The sequence below is a fragment of the Ipomoea triloba genome, chromosome 5 (assembly GCF_003576645.1).
Source record: "Ipomoea triloba cultivar NCNSP0323 chromosome 5, ASM357664v1".
NCBI classification, from domain to species: domain Eukaryota; kingdom Viridiplantae; phylum Streptophyta; class Magnoliopsida; order Solanales; family Convolvulaceae; genus Ipomoea; species Ipomoea triloba.
Genome location: NC_044920.1, coordinates 30,347,153 through 30,366,681, shown reverse-complemented (window position 1 = coordinate 30,366,681; position 19,529 = coordinate 30,347,153). Strand labels below are relative to the sequence as shown.

The 19,529-nt window shown below is 37.7% G+C and overlaps 4 protein-coding genes across 4 annotated transcripts; 3 read left to right on the top strand and 1 right to left on the bottom strand.

Moving 5' to 3' along the window:
* The first annotated feature begins 2,268 nt into the window (after positions 1-2,268).
* LOC116020835 (probable serine/threonine-protein kinase PBL23) lies at positions 2,269-4,076 on the top strand. Its single transcript, XM_031261386.1, has 4 exons — positions 2,269-2,581; positions 2,749-2,930; positions 3,019-3,208; positions 3,315-4,076. Exons 1-4 carry the CDS (start codon positions 2,461-2,463, stop codon positions 3,947-3,949), a joined length of 1,128 nt encoding a protein of 375 aa, XP_031117246.1. The 5' UTR covers positions 2,269-2,460; the 3' UTR covers positions 3,950-4,076.
* An 894-nt stretch (positions 4,077-4,970) lies between these two features.
* LOC116021076 (tryptophan synthase beta chain 1) lies at positions 4,971-7,549 on the top strand. Its single transcript, XM_031261686.1, has 5 exons — positions 4,971-5,358; positions 5,787-6,143; positions 6,450-6,892; positions 6,972-7,066; positions 7,173-7,549. The coding sequence occupies exons 1-5, from the start codon at positions 5,014-5,016 to the stop codon at positions 7,346-7,348; spliced, it is 1,416 nt and encodes a 471-aa protein (XP_031117546.1). The 5' UTR covers positions 4,971-5,013; the 3' UTR covers positions 7,349-7,549.
* Positions 7,550-13,560: 6,011 nt separating this feature from the next.
* On the top strand, positions 13,561-14,582 carry LOC116020071 (vascular-related unknown protein 4-like). The gene is made up of 3 exons (XM_031260535.1): positions 13,561-13,901; positions 14,021-14,068; positions 14,219-14,582. Exons 1-3 carry the CDS (start codon positions 13,596-13,598, stop codon positions 14,354-14,356), a joined length of 492 nt encoding a protein of 163 aa, XP_031116395.1. The 5' UTR covers positions 13,561-13,595; the 3' UTR covers positions 14,357-14,582.
* On the bottom strand, positions 14,465-18,763 carry LOC116020070 (electron transfer flavoprotein subunit alpha, mitochondrial). The gene is made up of 8 exons (XM_031260534.1): positions 18,560-18,763; positions 17,782-17,964; positions 17,264-17,475; positions 16,617-16,780; positions 16,311-16,472; positions 15,795-15,847; positions 15,425-15,565; positions 14,465-14,679 (listed from the first exon to the last, which is right to left on the bottom strand). Exons 1-8 carry the CDS (start codon positions 18,632-18,634, stop codon positions 14,602-14,604), a joined length of 1,068 nt encoding a protein of 355 aa, XP_031116394.1. The 5' UTR covers positions 18,635-18,763; the 3' UTR covers positions 14,465-14,601.
* Positions 18,764-19,529: the final 766 nt, after the last annotated feature.

Here is a 19,529-nt window from a genome sequence, read left to right as displayed (position 1 = left end):
GGGTCAATAGCCTAAGGGAAAGCCACGCAGCTCTCTGGAATCAGGCCGGCATTTGCGACGCTATCATGAGCTCGTTGTATCACGTGCCGGTAAATATAATCTAACCATACTGAATAAAATCTACGAGAAACCTAACTAGTGGAAGCAATGTTGATTTCCAGTCAGTCATAGTTAATATCTAATGATACTGAATAATAATAATAATAATCTATGAGAAATTTAACTTATAGTGGAAGAAGTGTTGATATCCAGCTATAGTTAACATCTTGTTGTGTTTTCTCTTGAACTGAAAATTTTACAGGTTAACCAGGAGATAGTTGTGGGGTTAGTGGAGTTTTGGTGCCCGGAGACTAACACATTCGTGTTTTCTTGGGGCGAGGCGACGATCACGCTTGAGGATGTGATGATTCTCGGGGGATTTTCAGTGATCGGAGAGCCCATCTCCGATGAGCGGTCCAAAATGGTGGGAGAAATGGAGCGAGAACGGACGGCTGTGATAAGACCCAGTGATAAAAAAGCTAGCTTTTCCGGTTGGTTTAACCATTTTTCCGATGGGAAGACCGCCGGCGAGATGGAGCATATGGGGTTTTTAAGTCTATGGCTATCACGGTGTGTGTTCCCTTCTCTCTCGGAAAACGCCATTGCCAAACTTGTTTTCCCTATTGCCGCCCAGTTATTGGGAGGAAAACGAGTGGCGCTCGCCCAGCCCGTCCTTGCTAGCATTTATCATGCTTTAACATCGTTGAGACAGCAAATTATGTCCTGTGGATCAGCCATTGTTTTCGAGTCGTTTCGATTGCTTCAGCTCTGGGCATTTGAGCACTTTCATGATCTGAGGCCAAAGTTTCCTAATCAACTAAAGCGTGGTGATCCCAGAGTAGCTCGCTGGCATAAACAGAGGCCCTGCAGGGTTGATATAAAATCAAGTTTTAAACGGATTGAGAGATTTGATTGGCGTCCATATGCTGCTGATTTGAAGAACTGGCGCCATTTATCATATTACAAGGATACAGAGCAAGTGCTTGTCGATTCGGTAGCCATGGACGACGAAATCAAGTCTTTTCTTGAATGTTTGCAGGCTGCAGAGGTGAAAGGGGTGTTTTGTAAGGCGAAATATCTGCCACAGCGGGTGGCTAGGCAGTTCGGGTTGGATCAAGATCTCCCTGCAGATGATTATTCGGTTTCTGGAGAGGATTTCAGACTCTATATCCCACCAAGAACCTTCCTAGCAGGTGTTTCTGATAGATATCTGAGTTGGTGGAAGGCCATGATGGGGCTTAATGCAGAAATGTGTACTAGGAATCAAGAAACAAGGGTTAAGGAAAGCAATGGGTGCAGAGGAATTGGTGTGAATCTTGGTCAGAATGGGAAGAGAAGAAGAGTGGGAGAGGCAACAGATGTGGAGAAGCCCGGGGATTCCATTAACAATCCTTTCTACATTGATGATTATGATGCAGAGATGAGCATAGACAGATGTCTGAAACAAGGGGTTCATAAACAATCACTTGCAGAGGTGGCAGATCTTAAGCAGGCTTTGGCTGCGAGGGAGGAGGAGGTGAAGAGGCTGAAGAAGACGATTCATGTTTTGCAGACCGCCAACTCCAAGCTCGCTCAAACAGACGATGGCCTTCTCGGGCCAGCTGCCTGCCACCGAGCTTTCGAGGTGCACAACGCTTCTCAGAACTTCCCCGGTGCTGCTTCTAAGACGATGGCGCCTGGATACACGTTTGGAGCAAGGACGAGGCGTTGGCCTTATATGCAACTATCCCAGGATTTGACTTCATGGAATGTGGAACATGGACTAAATGTTAGATATAAATAATCTAACTATACATAATAGTCTACGAGAAACCTAACCTCGTAGTAGCAGAAGCAGTAATATAGTCCTCTCCTGCAGGTTGTTTCCTTTTTGTTTAAAAACTAGATTGATCTGGTTTAGTAATATATTTCTTTTGATGTTCTAGGCGAAATCAAACCTCTGTAATATCAGTATATCCTGCACTTAATGTCTGTGTTTTTGTGTCTTTTTGTAACACGTGATATACATTGATTGGTTATCCAATTCTTGAATTCTAAGGATGGTTAAACTTTATGTTTGCAGACAATGATGTGTGGTGATCCTCATTTTTAGGATGTCATAAAATCTCAATTTTTTCAATTAATGTAAATTTGACCATGTCAAAGGTGAACCCGGAATTTTTGTGTCTGAAAGGAAAACAAAAATTCTGGGATCACTTCCTCATCTGTTACTTGGGATATCAGGAAAAAACACACAGTTTTTCCCAGCACTAAGGTGTTGGTGAATATTGGCAGGAAACTGAAATTGCAGTGATGTTCTTATTGTGGCAATGTTGTCGGAGATCGATTGCCAACAATAAGGATATCACCCTCGATATTTCGGGGATTTAATGAGTTTGGGATCTGGACATGCCTCGGTTAACATAGCTGGAAGGGAAGAAGATGAACTGCTTTTCGTGTTGTATGTCCGGGGAGGAGGGGAAACTTGAGAGAAATTCATTGAAGAAGAGTTTTCAAGATAACAGAACTCTCTCATCATTTGCCAACATTTCTTTGAAATCTGGTAATTGGATGTTATGTTTCTTGCCTTAAATATATCTGTCCTTCCTAGTCTGCCTCAAATAATGTTTTTTCTTGATTAATATCTGTCTAGGATGTTAGATTATGTATGGTACTCAAACATTTGATTGTGTTTCGAGCATAAATTTATGGGTTCGAATGATTGTGCAGATGGAAGCAGGAGGAGATACATAGATGAAGAGGTTGGGAAATTTGGAGAAGACAAGGTTCCTGCTCATGCTTTTACATACCAAGAAGTGATTGATGCAACTCAGAACTTCAACATTGAATCTTTGCTTGGCGAAGGCGGTTTTGGGAGGGTCTACAAAGGGCATCTCGAGAGCAAAAACATAGTTGTGTCGCTTTCCTTAATCCTCTTCACCTTTTGTTGTTTAACAGTAACAGAGAAGCATTAACTGTCTGAATTTTGATGTTATTTAGGATGTTGCTGTCAAAAAACTCGACAGAAACGGCCTTCAGGGCAACCAAGAGTTCCTCATAGAGGTTCTGTTGTTGAGCCTTCTTCACCACCCTAACCTTGTGAACTTAGAAGGGTATTGCTGTGATGGCGAGCAACGAGTATTAGTATACGAGTTCATGGCGAATGGCACCCTGGAAGATCATCTTCTCGGTACTGATTCGATACTTCATTTGTTTGCAGAAAACAACAGGTTTACTTACTGTCTGTCATTCTGATTATGAAAATGAATTGAAGTCTTTGTTTTTGCACTTGTTAGACCTAAAACCAGATGTGAAGCCACTAGATTGGCTTACAAGGATGAAGATTGCTCAAGGAGCAGCGAAAGGGCTCGAGTATTTGCACGAAACGGCTAACCCCCCAGTGATCTACCGCGACTTTAAGGCATCTAACATACTTCTAGACGAGAACTTCGAGACCAAACTTTCTGATTTCGGGCTAGCTAAGTTAGGTCCAACGGGTGACGAGTCTCATGTCACCACCCGGGTCATGGGAACCTATGGCTATTGCGCGCCTGAGTACGCGTGCACAGGCCAGCTCACTACAAAATCCGACGTGTACAGCTTCGGGGTCGTGTTTTTGGAGATGATAACAGGAAAACGAGTGATTGACAACTCGAGGCCATACGAGGAACATAACTTGGTTTTGTGGGCACAACCATTGTTCAAAGACAAAAACAAGTTTCACTTGTTGGCTGATCCACTGCTTGAAGGGAACTATCCACCCAAGGGACTGCACCAGGCTCTTGCAATTGCAGCAATGTGTCTGCAAGAGGAAGCAGAAACGCGGCCTTTCATAAGCGACGTCGTGTCTGCTCTGCACTTCCTCTGCGGGACCACACAGCCCGAGGAAGGCGAAGGCGCGCCACCCGAAGACAGTGAGACTGGCCAATAGACCAAGAGCTGCAATTCTTGTCATTGACTCTTGATGCATGCTGTTTTTTGTGATTGAGACTTTTTTGCAAACTTCTTGTCTGACAACTGATAAGTATAGTTTACAATGCAAGAAGAGGTATACTTAATACTTGGCTAGTAGGTTATATAAATATAGGCCAAATCAATCTAGTCACACTTCAAGAACCATACAAGTTTCAAGAATGAACAACTTAATGGAGGTTGAAACCTTAGTAAGAAAATTGGAGTCATTAGACAAAACATATACACTAAATCACTAATACACAATATATTGTCCACACATGATATAATGATGTGTTACTAAATACTCGGTATTATATTACCCCAAAACACTTCATGTTCATGACCCAAAAGAAGAATGCATTCAAACCTCTTTTTCTAAGTAGTAACCTAGACATTCCCATGTCTAATCGAGAGAATTGCCTCGTTTACTCAACTAGGTTTGTAGGGACTATATTGACCAACTTATGTCTACGATACTAATGACATAAACTATCGTAATTGTCTAAGAGCCTTGTCATGTCGGTCATAAAGGCATCCACATTTGTATATTTTTTGCATGAATTTATTAACATGGAGTAGAGAGAGAGGATCCAAGGTCTTACTGTAAATTGGGGTTTTTTTGTGGGCCCCACTTTGAGAGAAAAGAGACAAAAAAAGGCCAAGACTGTGCTTGTTACGCGCACAACTAGCGCGCTCAGCCGAGCGTGTGCATGCACGAGCCCGCTGGCACGTTTTGATTTTTTTCCTAAAAAATGTCATATTTCAATTTGTTTTTCTTTTTCTCTTTTCCTCATCTTTTCATTAATTGGCACTTTCAAAGTCGGTCCAAAATCTTCACTATTGAAGATGCTAACGAATTGACGAGCACGATACTAGTCTATTTACAATGTGTCATTATGCCATAGGTAATACGTGTCATAGAGGGTGGAAAAACAGCCACGTCAGACGGCGAACCCGCCAGTTTGGCATGTATACGTTCTTTATTGTCCTCCAATGACTAAATCCACAGTTCCACACTATAGTTTTAGCTCGCATCCAAACATGGCCTTCTCTACCGCCACCACGAAAACGTCAGCCCCATTGCTCCCAAAGCCGCACGGTGCCGCCGCCGCCGCCTCCTCCTCCTTGCGCCACCTACCTCTGAAACTGAACAAATTCGCGACTCGCCGAGCCAAGGCACCTGCGGTTTTCTGCACTCTCACCGCAGGATCTGTAAAGCAGCAAATGGCGGCTCGGGAGGCGTCTGAACTGACTTTCCTTCAACGCCCCGATTCGTTCGGCCGGTTCGGCAAGTTCGGCGGGAAGTATGTCCCCGAAACGCTAATGTACGCTCTCGATGAGCTCGAGGCCGCGTTTAAGGCCCTCTCCGTCGATGATGCTTTTCAGGTTTTCATTTCTTTTACTAGGGAAATCGGATTTTGATTCTTCTCATTCTCATTTTGGCTTGTTAGGAAGTTGCGTTTATTTGGCCTCAATTTTGCTGTTATTTTTGTTAATGTGTTTGCCTTTTGAAGAGATTGATTCTGGATTTTGATTCTTCTCATTTGTCTTGTTAGTAAATTGCGTTTTTTTGGCCTCAATTTTGCTGTTGTTTTTGTTAATGTGTTTGCCTTTTGAAGAAATTGATTCTGGATTTTGATTCTTCTCATTTTGGCTTGTTAGGAAATTGCGTTTGTTTTGGCCTCAATTTTGCTGTTATTTTTGTTAATGTGTTTGCCTTTTTGAAGAAATTGATTCTGGAATTTAGGTGTGTCTTAAAAAATTGATAGTTTAGCGATTTCAAATTGCTGATTGAATTAAGTGATTAACTGCAGAAAGAGCTGGATGGAATCTTGCGTGACTATGTTGGGAGAGAGAGCCCTCTGTATTTTGCAGAACGGCTTACTGAGCACTACAAGCGACCTAATGGTGAAGGGCCACACATCTTCCTCAAGAGGGAAGATCTGAACCACACTGGGGCACACAAGATCAATAATGCTGTTGCTCAAGCCTTGCTTGCAAAGCGCTTGGGCAAGAAACGCATTATAGCTGAGACGGGAGCTGGTCAGCATGGTGTTGCCACTGCAACTGTTTGTGCTCGCTTTGGCTTAGAGTGTGTAATCTATATGGGTGCTCAGGATATGGAGAGACAAGCACTAAATGTGTTCAGGATGCGACTTCTTGGTGCTGAGGTTTGTTTCTGTCACTATGCTTTGGTTTTGGCTATTCTTATCGGTGAATGCATAGATTGAGAATTTAGTTAAGAGTTTAGTAATTAGGTGAATGCATAGATTGAGAATTTAACTTTTCTGCTGTCATGGGTGCTGAGCTATTGGTGAAAAAATTTGTCTTTGCTGTTTGTGTTTGCGTTCTTAAAGAAAATTTTCATCTTTGATTTCAGGTTTTATATGTTGAAATTACTTCCCCCCCTCTACTATATGTGACTTTCTTTTGATGATAATGGTAAATTGACATCAATTTCATATCTGCTGGTGCAGGTTAGACCAGTCCATTCCGGAACAGCCACACTCAAGGATGCTACATCAGAAGCTATTCGGGATTGGGTTACCAATGTTGAAACAACTCATTACATCCTGGGATCTGTTGCTGGGCCGCACCCATACCCCATGATGGTTAGAGACTTTCATGCAGTGATTGGCAAAGAAACAAGAAAGCAAGCATTGGAGAAATGGGGTGGGAAGCCCGATGTGCTAGTTGCATGTGTAGGTGGAGGTTCTAATGCTATGGGACTATTTCATGAGTTTATTGATGATGAAGATGTGAGGATGATTGGCGTGGAGGCTGCCGGTTTTGGTTTAGATAGTGGCAAACACGCTGCCACTTTAACAAAGGGAGAGGTCGGAGTGCTACATGGAGCTATGAGCTATCTGCTTCAGGATGATGATGGGCAGATAGTCGAGCCACATTCCATAAGTGCAGGGTAACAAGTCAAAGCACGCACTTCACTAACTAATTTGAAACTTCCCCATCTTGACAGTTTTTTCCCCGTGTATTATTAGGTTGGATTATCCTGGAGTTGGACCCGAGCATAGCTTTCTGAAAGACCTTGGACGAGCTGAATACTATAGCATCACTGATGAAGAGGCTTTAGAAGGTAAGCAACATCTACCAAACTCATTGCCACCAGTATATTCCATTTGGCGGCATTTGCAGCATTACTAGTTCTTTTGCTTACATACACTATATACATGTATATGCAGCATTCAAGAGATTATCTCGGCTAGAGGGCATTATTCCTGCATTGGAGACATCGCACGCGTTGGCTTATCTAGAGAAACTGTGCCCGACCCTGCCAGATGGCACTAAGGTTGTACTTAACTGCAGTGGCAGAGGAGATAAGGATGTTCAAACTGCTATCAAATACATGGAGGTTTGATCGATGGCGCTTTTTGTTGTTTTAGACAGGGCTGCATGTGGTTATGAAAACAAATTTTGTTTCTTGAACAATTCATATAGAGTATGATTTGATGGCTTCCTTTATTTGATAGGATTTGCATCAACAAAATGGTTCTTATAAGGCTGCAGACTTGCATGAACTTTCATTTAGTTGCAAAAGTCTTTTTATTCCCATGATGCATATCTTTCATTCCTTTTTCTTTTAGACTTTCATAATCATAAACAGGCTGTACCCCCAGAGTAATCTGTATTCAGCATCACTAATTGAAAACATGGTGATTGTGAAATTTCACTGTTGAGATGGAAATACACAGGCCCACAATTATGAAATTGGGCCAAAAGGCCCTGGAAACAAACCAAAGAGCCCATTAAAAGGCCCAATGGGTTTACAGTGGCCCAGTTACAGCTCGAAGTTAACTTTCTCAGGCACAAACACAATAGCCCAAGCCCAACTCTATAACTTCTTTAGATTGGGTCTTTACAGTGTGAAGTATATTGCACATTGGGTTGAGAATGCGTTCTCTTACCGTCTGTTTGATTTGTTGTTGAGATAGTAGACTTTGATTTGCTCTTGAGATAGTAGACTCACCGATGGTGGTCCCCAGACGTAGATACGATTGTATTGAACTGGTAAACAATATTGTGTTCTTTGCTTTCTGTTTGATTCACATCCTGCACTTAGTCATATCTCTATTGTAATAACGGTTCGAACAAACGAGTTTAGGGTTTTTGATAAGACTAATTGTCAAACAGTTAATGATAACCATGAAAATTGAATATCACACATACACGAAATCAATGAAAAAAATTGCGTTTTTAACGATATTTAATACACTTGAACTCTTGAATTACTCGGATGGCTTCCATAGTTCTATTTTCTTCTTCATTAATTCAAACACGTAATCTATTTTCATTCAAGAGCCTTCATCCCTCTCGTGCATAGTCGATTTTAAATGCATTATATAAACATGATATTCTCGACATACACGACAACCATATATATTTGATGTATAAGTTTACAAGAATGTCTCTGTCTCCAACACCATATCATTATTCATTAAACAGCGCAGCATAATAACCGGAGCATAGTTAGCTGTCTTGAAGTCGCTCTAAGTCCATTTCCGGCTTCCATTTCTGTGAATATATTGAAAGCTCAGACTGTAGCGTTCTTTCTCTTTCAGCCCACTTTTGTTGCCATGGCTAGCTGCCTCAAGAACCACAGCTGAAAAGGAAAGACAAAAATTAAAGATGGAATGAAAGAAACACAACATATGCAATTCAAAGGTCATACATAAGAACGAAGTAACGTGCACTCAGGGACGGAGTCAGAATATTGACTTAGTGGAGGCGAAATTTAAATTACCGATGATTTGAATCTGTGACATAGGCTTTCAAATATCAAATTTGGAGTTCAACTAACTAAGTTATTCAAACTATTAACAGTTTGAACATAAATATAAGTTTTATATACACTTTATAGCATATATGTACATACATATATATATAAAGGGATGGGATGGAGGGAGAGACAGTTGCCCCTACTGTCCCCACACTAGCTCCGTCTATGCATACACTAGAAAAATATTATATAATGGGCTCAAGTGAGAGGTTGATGTGCCTTTATTGTTGTGTGGCAGATGATGATTGAAACTTGTTAGAGAAAGCTAGCTATGTCTCTAATTTGGATTAATATCCTAATTAACTTAAAAAACAATAGTAAATTTATGTGTTAATATTGTATAAATATAAATTAATTTGGTTACTATGCAAACATAAATAGGATTTGCGATCATGACCCGTTATCGGAGTTAGTTGTAATTGCAAACACATTCACAAATGGAATCAATGTGTGTGCAATGCATTTCTATTGGATGGTGACTCTTCATGACCACTCCTATTAGGTCTTCGAGTGTTTGAGAATCCATTTCATTTTGTTGATATATATCGATATGATATATCATGGCCTCATGGGCGTGGTCCTTCAATCTCAAACTTGTGTAGTTTCTTTCTTAATTCTTTTTTCTCTTTTCTTCTTTTGTTGTATCCAAAAAAGTTAAAAAGTCTTTTTCTCTAATCAACTAGACTAAAAATTATTTGTCATATATAAAAACCTTTACATTCATAAAAACACATGGAAATATTATAATGATTTGTATCCACTATTGTGAGTGGTTTTGTCATACCTCTTGCTTCTCGTCCTCATCTCCATATTAATTTATAATTCATTGTGCGTGTTTATCACTTTTCATCTGGTGCATAAATAATTGACACGGCATCTATATTAATGATTGCAAAAATGAGATAATAGGACTTATGGGAGTAAAATGTATGTACATCATAGAGATTAATCAAGGATATGATGCATAATTGATTTTTTTTCCCCTTAAAAAACAAGGAAATTAAGGATTAGGTAGTACAAGGTATTTGACCATTAATTTTGAGATTAATTATTAATTAACAAAGCACTAAAAGAGTAATTGGGAATCATGTTAGATTTGAAAGCCACCACCCACCACCTTAACAACACAAGTCTTGATTCACTTCTCCATGTCATTGAAAATGAGCCCCATTACTACTCCACAATATATTATTTTTTTAAATAAATGTAAATATTATTTATTTATTTTTGTAATTATTTAAATTGAAAAAAATATTTTATTTATATAAATAAGAAATGGCGCCGTCTAGTTGATAGTAGTCACTCACATTTTAGTTGTAACATGAAGTGGGTATGTGTCACATTCTCTTGTACTCTCACTTTTAATAATGTTTACTTGCAAAATAGAAATGTGAAGACTTAGCTTGGTTGGTGCAACATACCTTTCATCTTTTCAAGTTCGACTTTCTATCGGAGCGGCTTATTGACCTTCTCAATTTGAGTCAGTCAGCTATGAATAACTTAGATTAATTTATCTTGATTTTTTACAAGCTAAGATAATAAGACAGACTTCACCTATAACATATCTTCAAGTAAAAGTTGTAAATTTTCTTGTAAATCAAAGTATATAATACCACTAGTACGTGTCCTTTCACCCACTAGTTCAATCTCTTTATAATATAGAAACCCTAGAAATATAAATAAAATATATTTTAGCCAAAACAATATTAATGATGAAAAAATACAAATATTACACTGTTAAAAAGCATTATACATTACACTCACTGACTCACACATGCATTACGATTTGAACTTGATGGTGACATAGTTTCTCAACATCTATATCTTACCTAAGCTAAATATAGAACTTTTCTCATTTTCTTTCTTGAAAAGATAATATGTGAATCCATCGAAAACTACATTGTTATCCTCATCAAGAGTGATTCGAGGTTGATGGTTAAAATGGGTGATATGTTGTGTAATTCGAGGTTGATGGTTAAAATGGGTGATATGTTGTGTGGTAGTGATTCGAGGTTGATGGTTAAAATGGGAGATATGTTGTGTGGTCATGCATCAAATTTAATAATCGAAATATGGGTCTGACAATGCATAGGATGTTCAAATGGTTAATAAGTAAATAATATCAAATAATGGTATTAGTTACAATGCACCGCCTCCACGGAAGCTTGAACCTACAATCTTCCATATAAAAAAGTAACTTGATGCCACTAGACCACAAAGTCTTTGGCATTGCAATTTTTTATTTAGAATCATAAATTTATAATACTAAATTTTAGGTAGAACCTAAATTTGTGTGTATATATATACCTCAACAAAAATTATAAAATGGAATATGACCTAATATTCACTGCCCATTGGTCTTGTTTTATTAATGTGTCATCAATTGCACTGCTCATATATATACATATATATACACACACATATATATATATATAGGGTCATGTTCAGGTGTGGTCGCGCCTTCCCGTGCGGCCGTGCAGTTTACACCACTCAATGTTAAGAAATGCACCACACAAATAACATTATATATATATATATATATATATATATATATATATATATATATATATATATATAATGTTATTTGTGTGGTGCATTTCTTAACATTGAGTGGTGTAAACTGCACTGTCGCACGGGAAGGCGCGACCACACCTGAACATGACGCTATATATATATATATAATGTTATTTGTGTGGTGCATTTCTTAACATTGAGTGGTGTAAACTGCACTGTCGCACGGGAAGGCGCGACCACACCTGAACATGACGCTATATATATATATATAATGTTATTTGTGTGGTGCATTTCTTAACATTGAGTGGTGTAAACTGCACTGTCGCACGGGAAGGCGCGACCACACCTGAACATGACGCTATATATATATATATAATGTTATTTGTGTGGTGCATTTCTTAACATTGAGTGGTGTAAACTGCACTGTCGCACGGGAAGGCGCGACCACACCTGAACATGACGCTATATATATATATATAATGTTATTTGTGTGGTGCATTTCTTAACATTGAGTGGTGTAAACTGCACTGTCGCACGGGAAGGCGCGACCACACCTGAACATGACGCTATATATATATATATAATGTTATTTGTGTGGTGCATTTCTTAACATTGAGTGGTGTAAACTGCACTGTCGCACGGGAAGGCGCGACCACACCTGAACATGACGCTATATATATATATATAATGTTATTTGTGTGGTGCATTTCTTAACATTGAGTGGTGTAAACTGCACTGTCGCACGGGAAGGCGCGACCACACCTGAACATGACGCTATATATATATATATAATGTTATTTGTGTGGTGCATTTCTTAACATTGAGTGGTGTAAACTGCACTGTCGCACGGGAAGGCGCGACCACACCTGAACATGACGCTATATATATATATATAATGTTATTTGTGTGGTGCATTTCTTAACATTGAGTGGTGTAAACTGCACTGTCGCACGGGAAGGCGCGACCACACCTGAACATGACGCTATATATATATATATAATGTTATTTGTGTGGTGCATTTCTTAACATTGAGTGGTGTAAACTGCACTGTCGCACGGGAAGGCGCGACCACACCTGAACATGACGCTATATATATATATATATATATATATATATATATATATATATATATATATATATAAAATTTGTTTTGTCAACCTGTATTTTATACTGCCTGTTGAAGTCAATACTTCAAAATTCCATCCAATCATGAGCTCTAGGTTGTTGTTTTCAACAGATTAATTAATTAGTTGACAATTAACACCATCAATTAATAATTAATTAATTAATTAAATTATCCATGAAAAAATAAAGGGAAAAAATTATTTGTGTTCCTGTACTCATAGCCTAGGATTTTCAATATCGAAATTTGTCAATACAGTAGAAGCTCAAGAATTATCTTTCATGAGAATAAATGAAGTTATTTCTTAAAAAAGAAAACATTATAATATTGTACACGGTTTATTGTTAAACATAAAAAGCAAGAAAGCAAAAGACTTTGTAAATAATACCATATGTCAATACTAATAATTTACAAGTTTAGATTTTGTAGATAATAATAACAATATGAGAAAGAGATGACCTGAGGACTCTTTCAAACCACATTATTCGTGGGAAGGGAAGTGCACCATAGAATATAATTAAAGATTTAGCAAATCTTTGTTTTCTCATAATCTAATGCCCAAACATGTCTAGTCAAACCCCTTCTACTTCTTCACCTTAATTTTTTCAAATAATAATAATGATGATGATATATTGCATTACCTCTAGCAGGATGTCAATTGAGGCATAAGTATTGGGTGGAGGTAGGTGACTAGGTGGACGGACCGACATTCTATTGTCGTAGCGTAATTCAAATGTGATGTTAGTTATTATGTAAATGTAGTGTTAATTGTTATGTATGATAATAAGGGAATAAAAGTGTACTTTAACTTCTGATGTAATGATGATAAGTATTTGATTCAACAATAATTTTCTATTTATTCATCAATCCTTGACGGTTATTAGTTAAACCCTACTAACGCTAATAATTAATTATTGTCGGTTAAATTTAATGACTTATTCAAAGAAAACGGTATACTGACCGATTTTCTCACTTGAAGTAATTCTGAAAATTTGAGAAGTATGCCAACACTTCCAATAAGTTGGTTTTATGAGTCATGCTGAACAATCATTAGTCACAACCCTCCTCCATGACAAAAAAGACAAATCTTGAGCTTATGTTGCTGCCTATAAATAGACTGTAACATCTCCCAGGTTGTCTTAGAATCTGGTCTGAAAACCCAACCTGCTTTTTCAATTCCTTGTTTGTAGAATGGAGAATTCTGTGTTTTCTTCAAGCAGTGCTCCCTGTTCTAAACCAAACACACCTCATTCTCCTGAGGAGAGCAGTTGGACTATGTATTTTCAAGAATTCAATGACAATGATGAACACACTTCTTTCTCTTCATCTCCCTATGAAAAAACTGATCATACTCTTGCTTCCTATGCCTCTTCTTTAGCCCCTCAAGAACTTTCTAACTATCATGATAATCGTAAGAAACCATGGCGGAACTTGATTGGGGTTGCTGTTGATGATGAGCTTGAGGACACTGCTAGCTCTCCTGTCAATAGTCCCAAGGTTCGAAAACTCTTGTTTAGACTTGAGACACGATGAATACTCGTCAACTTACTCCTTGCATGCACTTTTAGCAGTGTAGGGTAACTAATTCTTGGCTTTCTTCTTGTGCCTCCTTTCAGGTTTCTCACATCAATCATCAAGGAAAAGGAAATTTTAGTGTTTCAAAGGTAAAGAAAACCATCTTTGGTACATCCAAAGGGGAATGAGGTGATAGATTCAAACCCGAGTTTACTATCTAGAAAGGGATGTAATTTATCACCAAATTATATCCCGAGCCTTTTAAAAAAACCATTTTAATGATACTTCTTTTACTTTAGGGAAAGGGAGGTGATTCTGGGCAGAATGAAATGGATGCCAGGGGAAGGGATGATGGTGAGCCTACAGATGAATCAGACTTGAAGAAGAAGGGTCTGTGCTTAGTACCTATGTCTATGATCACAAAATATATTGGTTAAACTTTTATATCTTTTTGTGTTTTTTTTGGGTGAATAATTTGGTCTTAAAGATTACCACTTCACGAGAGAATAAGTTTCTCAGTGAAGGAAAAGAAAAGACATGTATAGTTGCTTCTCCAAGAGAAGATTTTATTACTCCGTAGTAAAGATAAAGAGAGTAGAGATTCTGTGAGGGTAAAATGCCCTCCACTACAATAATCCTAGATTGTACCAATCTTTCTGTGTCTTTTGTGAATTGTTGGCTTCTACTTCTTCTCAGGAAGTTTCTCTAACAACTCTGGTATGACCTCAAAAAGGTCTCCTACAAGTCCATAGTCTGCAACCTGTGTTTCACATTTGAGCTCAGAGTTTGAATACTGAAGTTGAGCAGAATAATTTAGTAATTTAGCAGTTCATAGGTGGACAAGGGACAAAACATGAGTATACTGCATTAATGCATCAAGTGGGCTTCTATGATGCAGGGTCAGCATTTCTTGTTTTGGAAATGTTCCATCCAAGAAATTAAACTTCATGTTTCTGGTTTGGAAACATTCCTCCCAAGAAACTTAAAAAAAAAAAAAAAAAAACAACAACAACAACAACTTCATAAAACATTTTAGGATCATATTTCTAATTTTCAAAAATGCATTTCCTAAAAAGAAATGAATAAATAATTAATATTTATGCATATTTAAAGAAAAAATATTTGCAAATAGACACTTATATAGTTATATTTTTCTCTTGCATCTCGTATCCAGCATTTCCCTATGTTCCGTTTTCTCGTTTTCATGCTACCTAGGTGGTCTTTGATTTCTTTGCAAACAATGCATGGCTCTAACTAATACATGGAATGGGGGAGGGGGAGGGGGGGGGGGGGTTAAAAGTTGATTCTAGTGACTGANGGGGGGGGGGGGGGGGGGGGGGGGGGGGGTGTTAAAAGTTGATTCTAGTGACTGAATGTAACACTTAACCAAACTTTGAATGTGTGTGTGTGTGTGTGTGTTTTCTTCTGCTTTTTCTTCTTTTTGGTGCCAAGTGGACATGGGCAGAGGGGTTGAGAGAGAGAGAGACAGGGGAAGAGATGGTGACCTGGAATATGGGTGCATCAGCGTCTTTATTTACAGCAACAATGATTTTGGAATCTCTCATGCCTGCTATGTGTTGAATGGCTCCGGAAACACCAAAAGCCATATATAATTGTGGAGCAACAATCTTTCCAGTCTGCCCAACCTGATACATAAAAACAACCTCAATCAATCTCTCAGCTTTAAAAGCACTAAGTTTCAATTTAATCCCCTGTAAATAACTCCAGTAACACAGTAATAGTCATAGTGCAAGAAAATTATATATTTACTCATTAGAAGACTTCAATAGATGTTTTTAATTTTTAAATCATTATAATTCAAATAAAATGGAGGACCTGGATCATTCAACAATCAACCATCTGAAGTTTTTTTACCTGGAGATCATTAGGAACATATCCCGCATCAACTGCTGCACGAGTTGCACCAACTACAACAGAAAGAAGGCAAGCATCTTCATTAGATACTGAAATATTTTATACTAGGAAAGGTGGAATTCACAACTAATGTCCTCAACATTGGTCTATAAAGTGGCTATGGTTTAGTGATTGTTTGGCCCTTAACTTATTTGGAACTTATCTGCTACAAAAAGCATAAGTTGAGCCAAACACTAAAGAGGGAAAGGCTTTTAAAGCCCAATAAGCAGCAAACCATTCTTTTTCAGGATGCTTCTCAGTTGAGGCTTTTCAGAAAAGCATATTTTTAAACAACCTCTATTTTGGGCATAACAAGCACCTAGAAGTTCTTCTGTATTTTGGATTTTTGCAAGAGAATAGCAAGTGATTAAAAAATGTCAAAGGTAAAAGGGAAAGAACACACACTTAGATGTAGATCAACACAGTTCTTTTAAAGAAGAGAGAGAATTGAGAAGACTAAATGTTATTGGAAGGAACCTGCTGCCCCAAGTTTCTCTGCAAGCTTCTCTATCATTTTAAAGTTCTCAGCGCTTTTCAAAGCCCGTCCCCCTGTGACCACAACACGTGCATTTCCCAAATCTGGGCGCTCCGTATTTTGAGAGCAAACTTTTATATATCTTGATTTACCAACTGCACCATCTGTATACAAAAAGCTTATCTTTATTATTTTGCAGTTACTAACAATGAAGTCAAAAGGACCCACACACTGTTTCGTTCTGATTAATTTTGAATACATAATAGTAGAAAGTAGAAATGTTTTCATGATAAAATAAATTAGCCTACCTTCATTCAAGATTGAAATATCAACCTGGTCAATGGAGGCTGCATCTGATTTTGAATCAGCTGCTACTGTAACAGGTGGAAAAGATGGAGCTCTAATGGTCAACATACAAGGGATGGAGCCAGTATACCGAACAGTAGAAAGAGCATTTCCAGCATATGTTGGTCTGCCATACAGAAGCAAACCTGATTAAATCATCAAATGCTCTATTCTGATTAACAAGCAGGATTACTTGAGCACCTTGATTGTGCTTAAGCTTCTAAAACAAAATTCATAATCAGCCCTAGACTGACATCAACCAAACTGCAAACACCCATAATGTACAATCAAACATGTAACAGCCAAACAGGCCAAAAGTTCAGAGATTGTGAGGTGGACGGGTTGCATACCAACTGTCCTAACTGGCTTTGCTAGGACTGCAACCTTTGCTCCACTATCACCAAATGACACTCTTCCAAGTCTCAGATTTGGTTTCAATGCAACCTTAGCCTGTCTAGGTTGGGAACTTGACAGAATAATGAAGTTATCCAATTATATCTGAACTTAGAAACAGTTGTGTAGTATCAGTTGGCTAAAAGGAATCTAGTAGTCAACAATGTCATGAGAGTTTTACGTAGACATGAAGTAGGAGGACTACTGTAAAACTTACCTCACAAAGAGATTAGGTCCAGAAATCTCAGTGACATCAGTAATTGGAGAAACATCCAGAAGGGCAGCTGCACGGGGTAGTATGTTTTTCCCAAATGAACTTGATGCAGAAATTATATGTGAGTATCCACCTTTCTGGTGAACCAAATGGACTAGCTTAGCCCATGGTTCTGCTAGAGGATTTGAAAATTTTTCAGAATCAGCAAGAAGAACCTAGCAAAATAAACCTGATGGATCAAAAGTCTACAAAAGTTGGGATAACTCAATTATATACTGCTCCATACTTCATTTCTCTACTTTAATTTTCAATCATAAAACTGTGCATCAAAACGTGTTTGAAAAATTCAAAACTGTAGTTTCATACTTAGTGTGATGAACACACATGTTCAGCCATATCATGTGCATACAATCCTTGTTAGCCACCAAGTTTTTCCTTGTTTAACAAAATATGAAACAGAGACCTAATCATCTATTTAAGGGTCTCCAACCCAGTATAAGGATAGATTCTACAGCAATAACCTCGGAAACAGAAGGATGGCATGATGCAGCCCGTGAAGCAACCTCCTTGATTGAAGGACCTGATCCAGCAAGAAGTACAGATATAGAATTCTCATCACCCAAAGATTTGGCTGCTTCTATTGCACTTAATGATGAGGTCTTGATAGAACCCCCTTCATGTTCAGCTAAAACCAATGTCCTGAGCTATGCAATCAATACACAATTAATCATCAAAAAAGTGATGCACAAAATGGTGCAAGTTAAAAACTCAGCAGGTAGATGAGCAGATCATCACACGAAGATAAAATCTAACATTTATTTTAATTTATTAAAGATATGCAATTCATGGATTCAAATTTTACAGTCCAATTAGCAATTACTACAATAACATTTGAACACAGCACTATGAGTATTCAGCATTCCTAATACTATAACAATATTCCACCAAAAGATTTTCTTCTTCTGTATTAAAACATGCAATTCCTAGCAAAAAGGTTAAAATGCGCAGTATCTTAAACAACGAGTTCCAAACAACATCGCATGATTCAACTACAAATAATTAACCCCATACCAACTTGATTTAGTAGCTGCTAAGTTGCACGATAACTCTTCATAGGAAAAAAAAAAAAAAACACCAGTAAGATCGCAGCTCAAAGTACTCGGCAAAATCAGAGAAAAATAAAGTTCGGCAGTGATGCTAAAATCCCGATTTCACGGATATACAAATGGTTAAATATGCATATAGATTCTGTTGAATATATACAAATTCGGAGTCGTACAAATAAGAAGGTAAGCTTACAGATCGATGATGCGAGATTATGCGTGAAGTAAGAGAACGGTTTCTGAAGGCGGAGAGCATCGTCCGAGTAGCCATGATTTAAGCTTCTGCTATTCGTTGGAAAATCAGCTGAGCTCGAATCCAAATCGTTATATCTGAAATAATATATTAAGTGAAATTATCTCAAAAATAAATTAAAATATTTATATTTTATTTATGCTGGCAATTATTATTATTATTTTTTGTTACAAGAATAATTGCGAGCCCTACTCAATTGTGTGTATATATATATATTATATAAGTTTCGTTCATGTACGAATAATTTATAAATCACACTAAAAAATCTTATTTGATAATCTATTAGGTACTAAAATCTTCTACATATTTGATCCTATATATATATATATATATATATATAATATGATGATATTATTGCCACATACGTGACACATCACATTAGTCATTATTCATTGCTGGCAATTTTATCTAATGAAGTTAATCATTATTCTAGTTTTTTCGGTTAAAAATTACAAAGAGATTAATATGTATGGGTTCCATGGCAACTCAGAGTTTTTTTTTTTTTTTTTTTTTTTTTTGCTATTAAACTCTATTACATTGTAATATTCAAGTTTTTTTTTGCTATTAAACTCTATTACATTATAATATCTATTCATCTATACTTTACTGAGGCTCGCTCAATCTCATGGCCTTCTATATGAGAGAGTCACTACATGTCATTTGAGCACAATGTGCTTGGCCTCAAAGAGTTTTCTTAGTAAGTAATTAAGTATAATATTTCAAGTTTGATATGGGGTTTGATATAATTAATTTTTGATCGTGTGAGTGGAATTGAGTATTATCGGTTCAACTATTTCATTTTCGGGTTTCTAGATTATGTTCACCATACCAAATGTTGAGTTGGTCGCCTCGGATAGGTCTCGAGTAGTTCATAAGGTAAAAAAGTCTCCCTCTAAGCAATAAGTGCGCAATA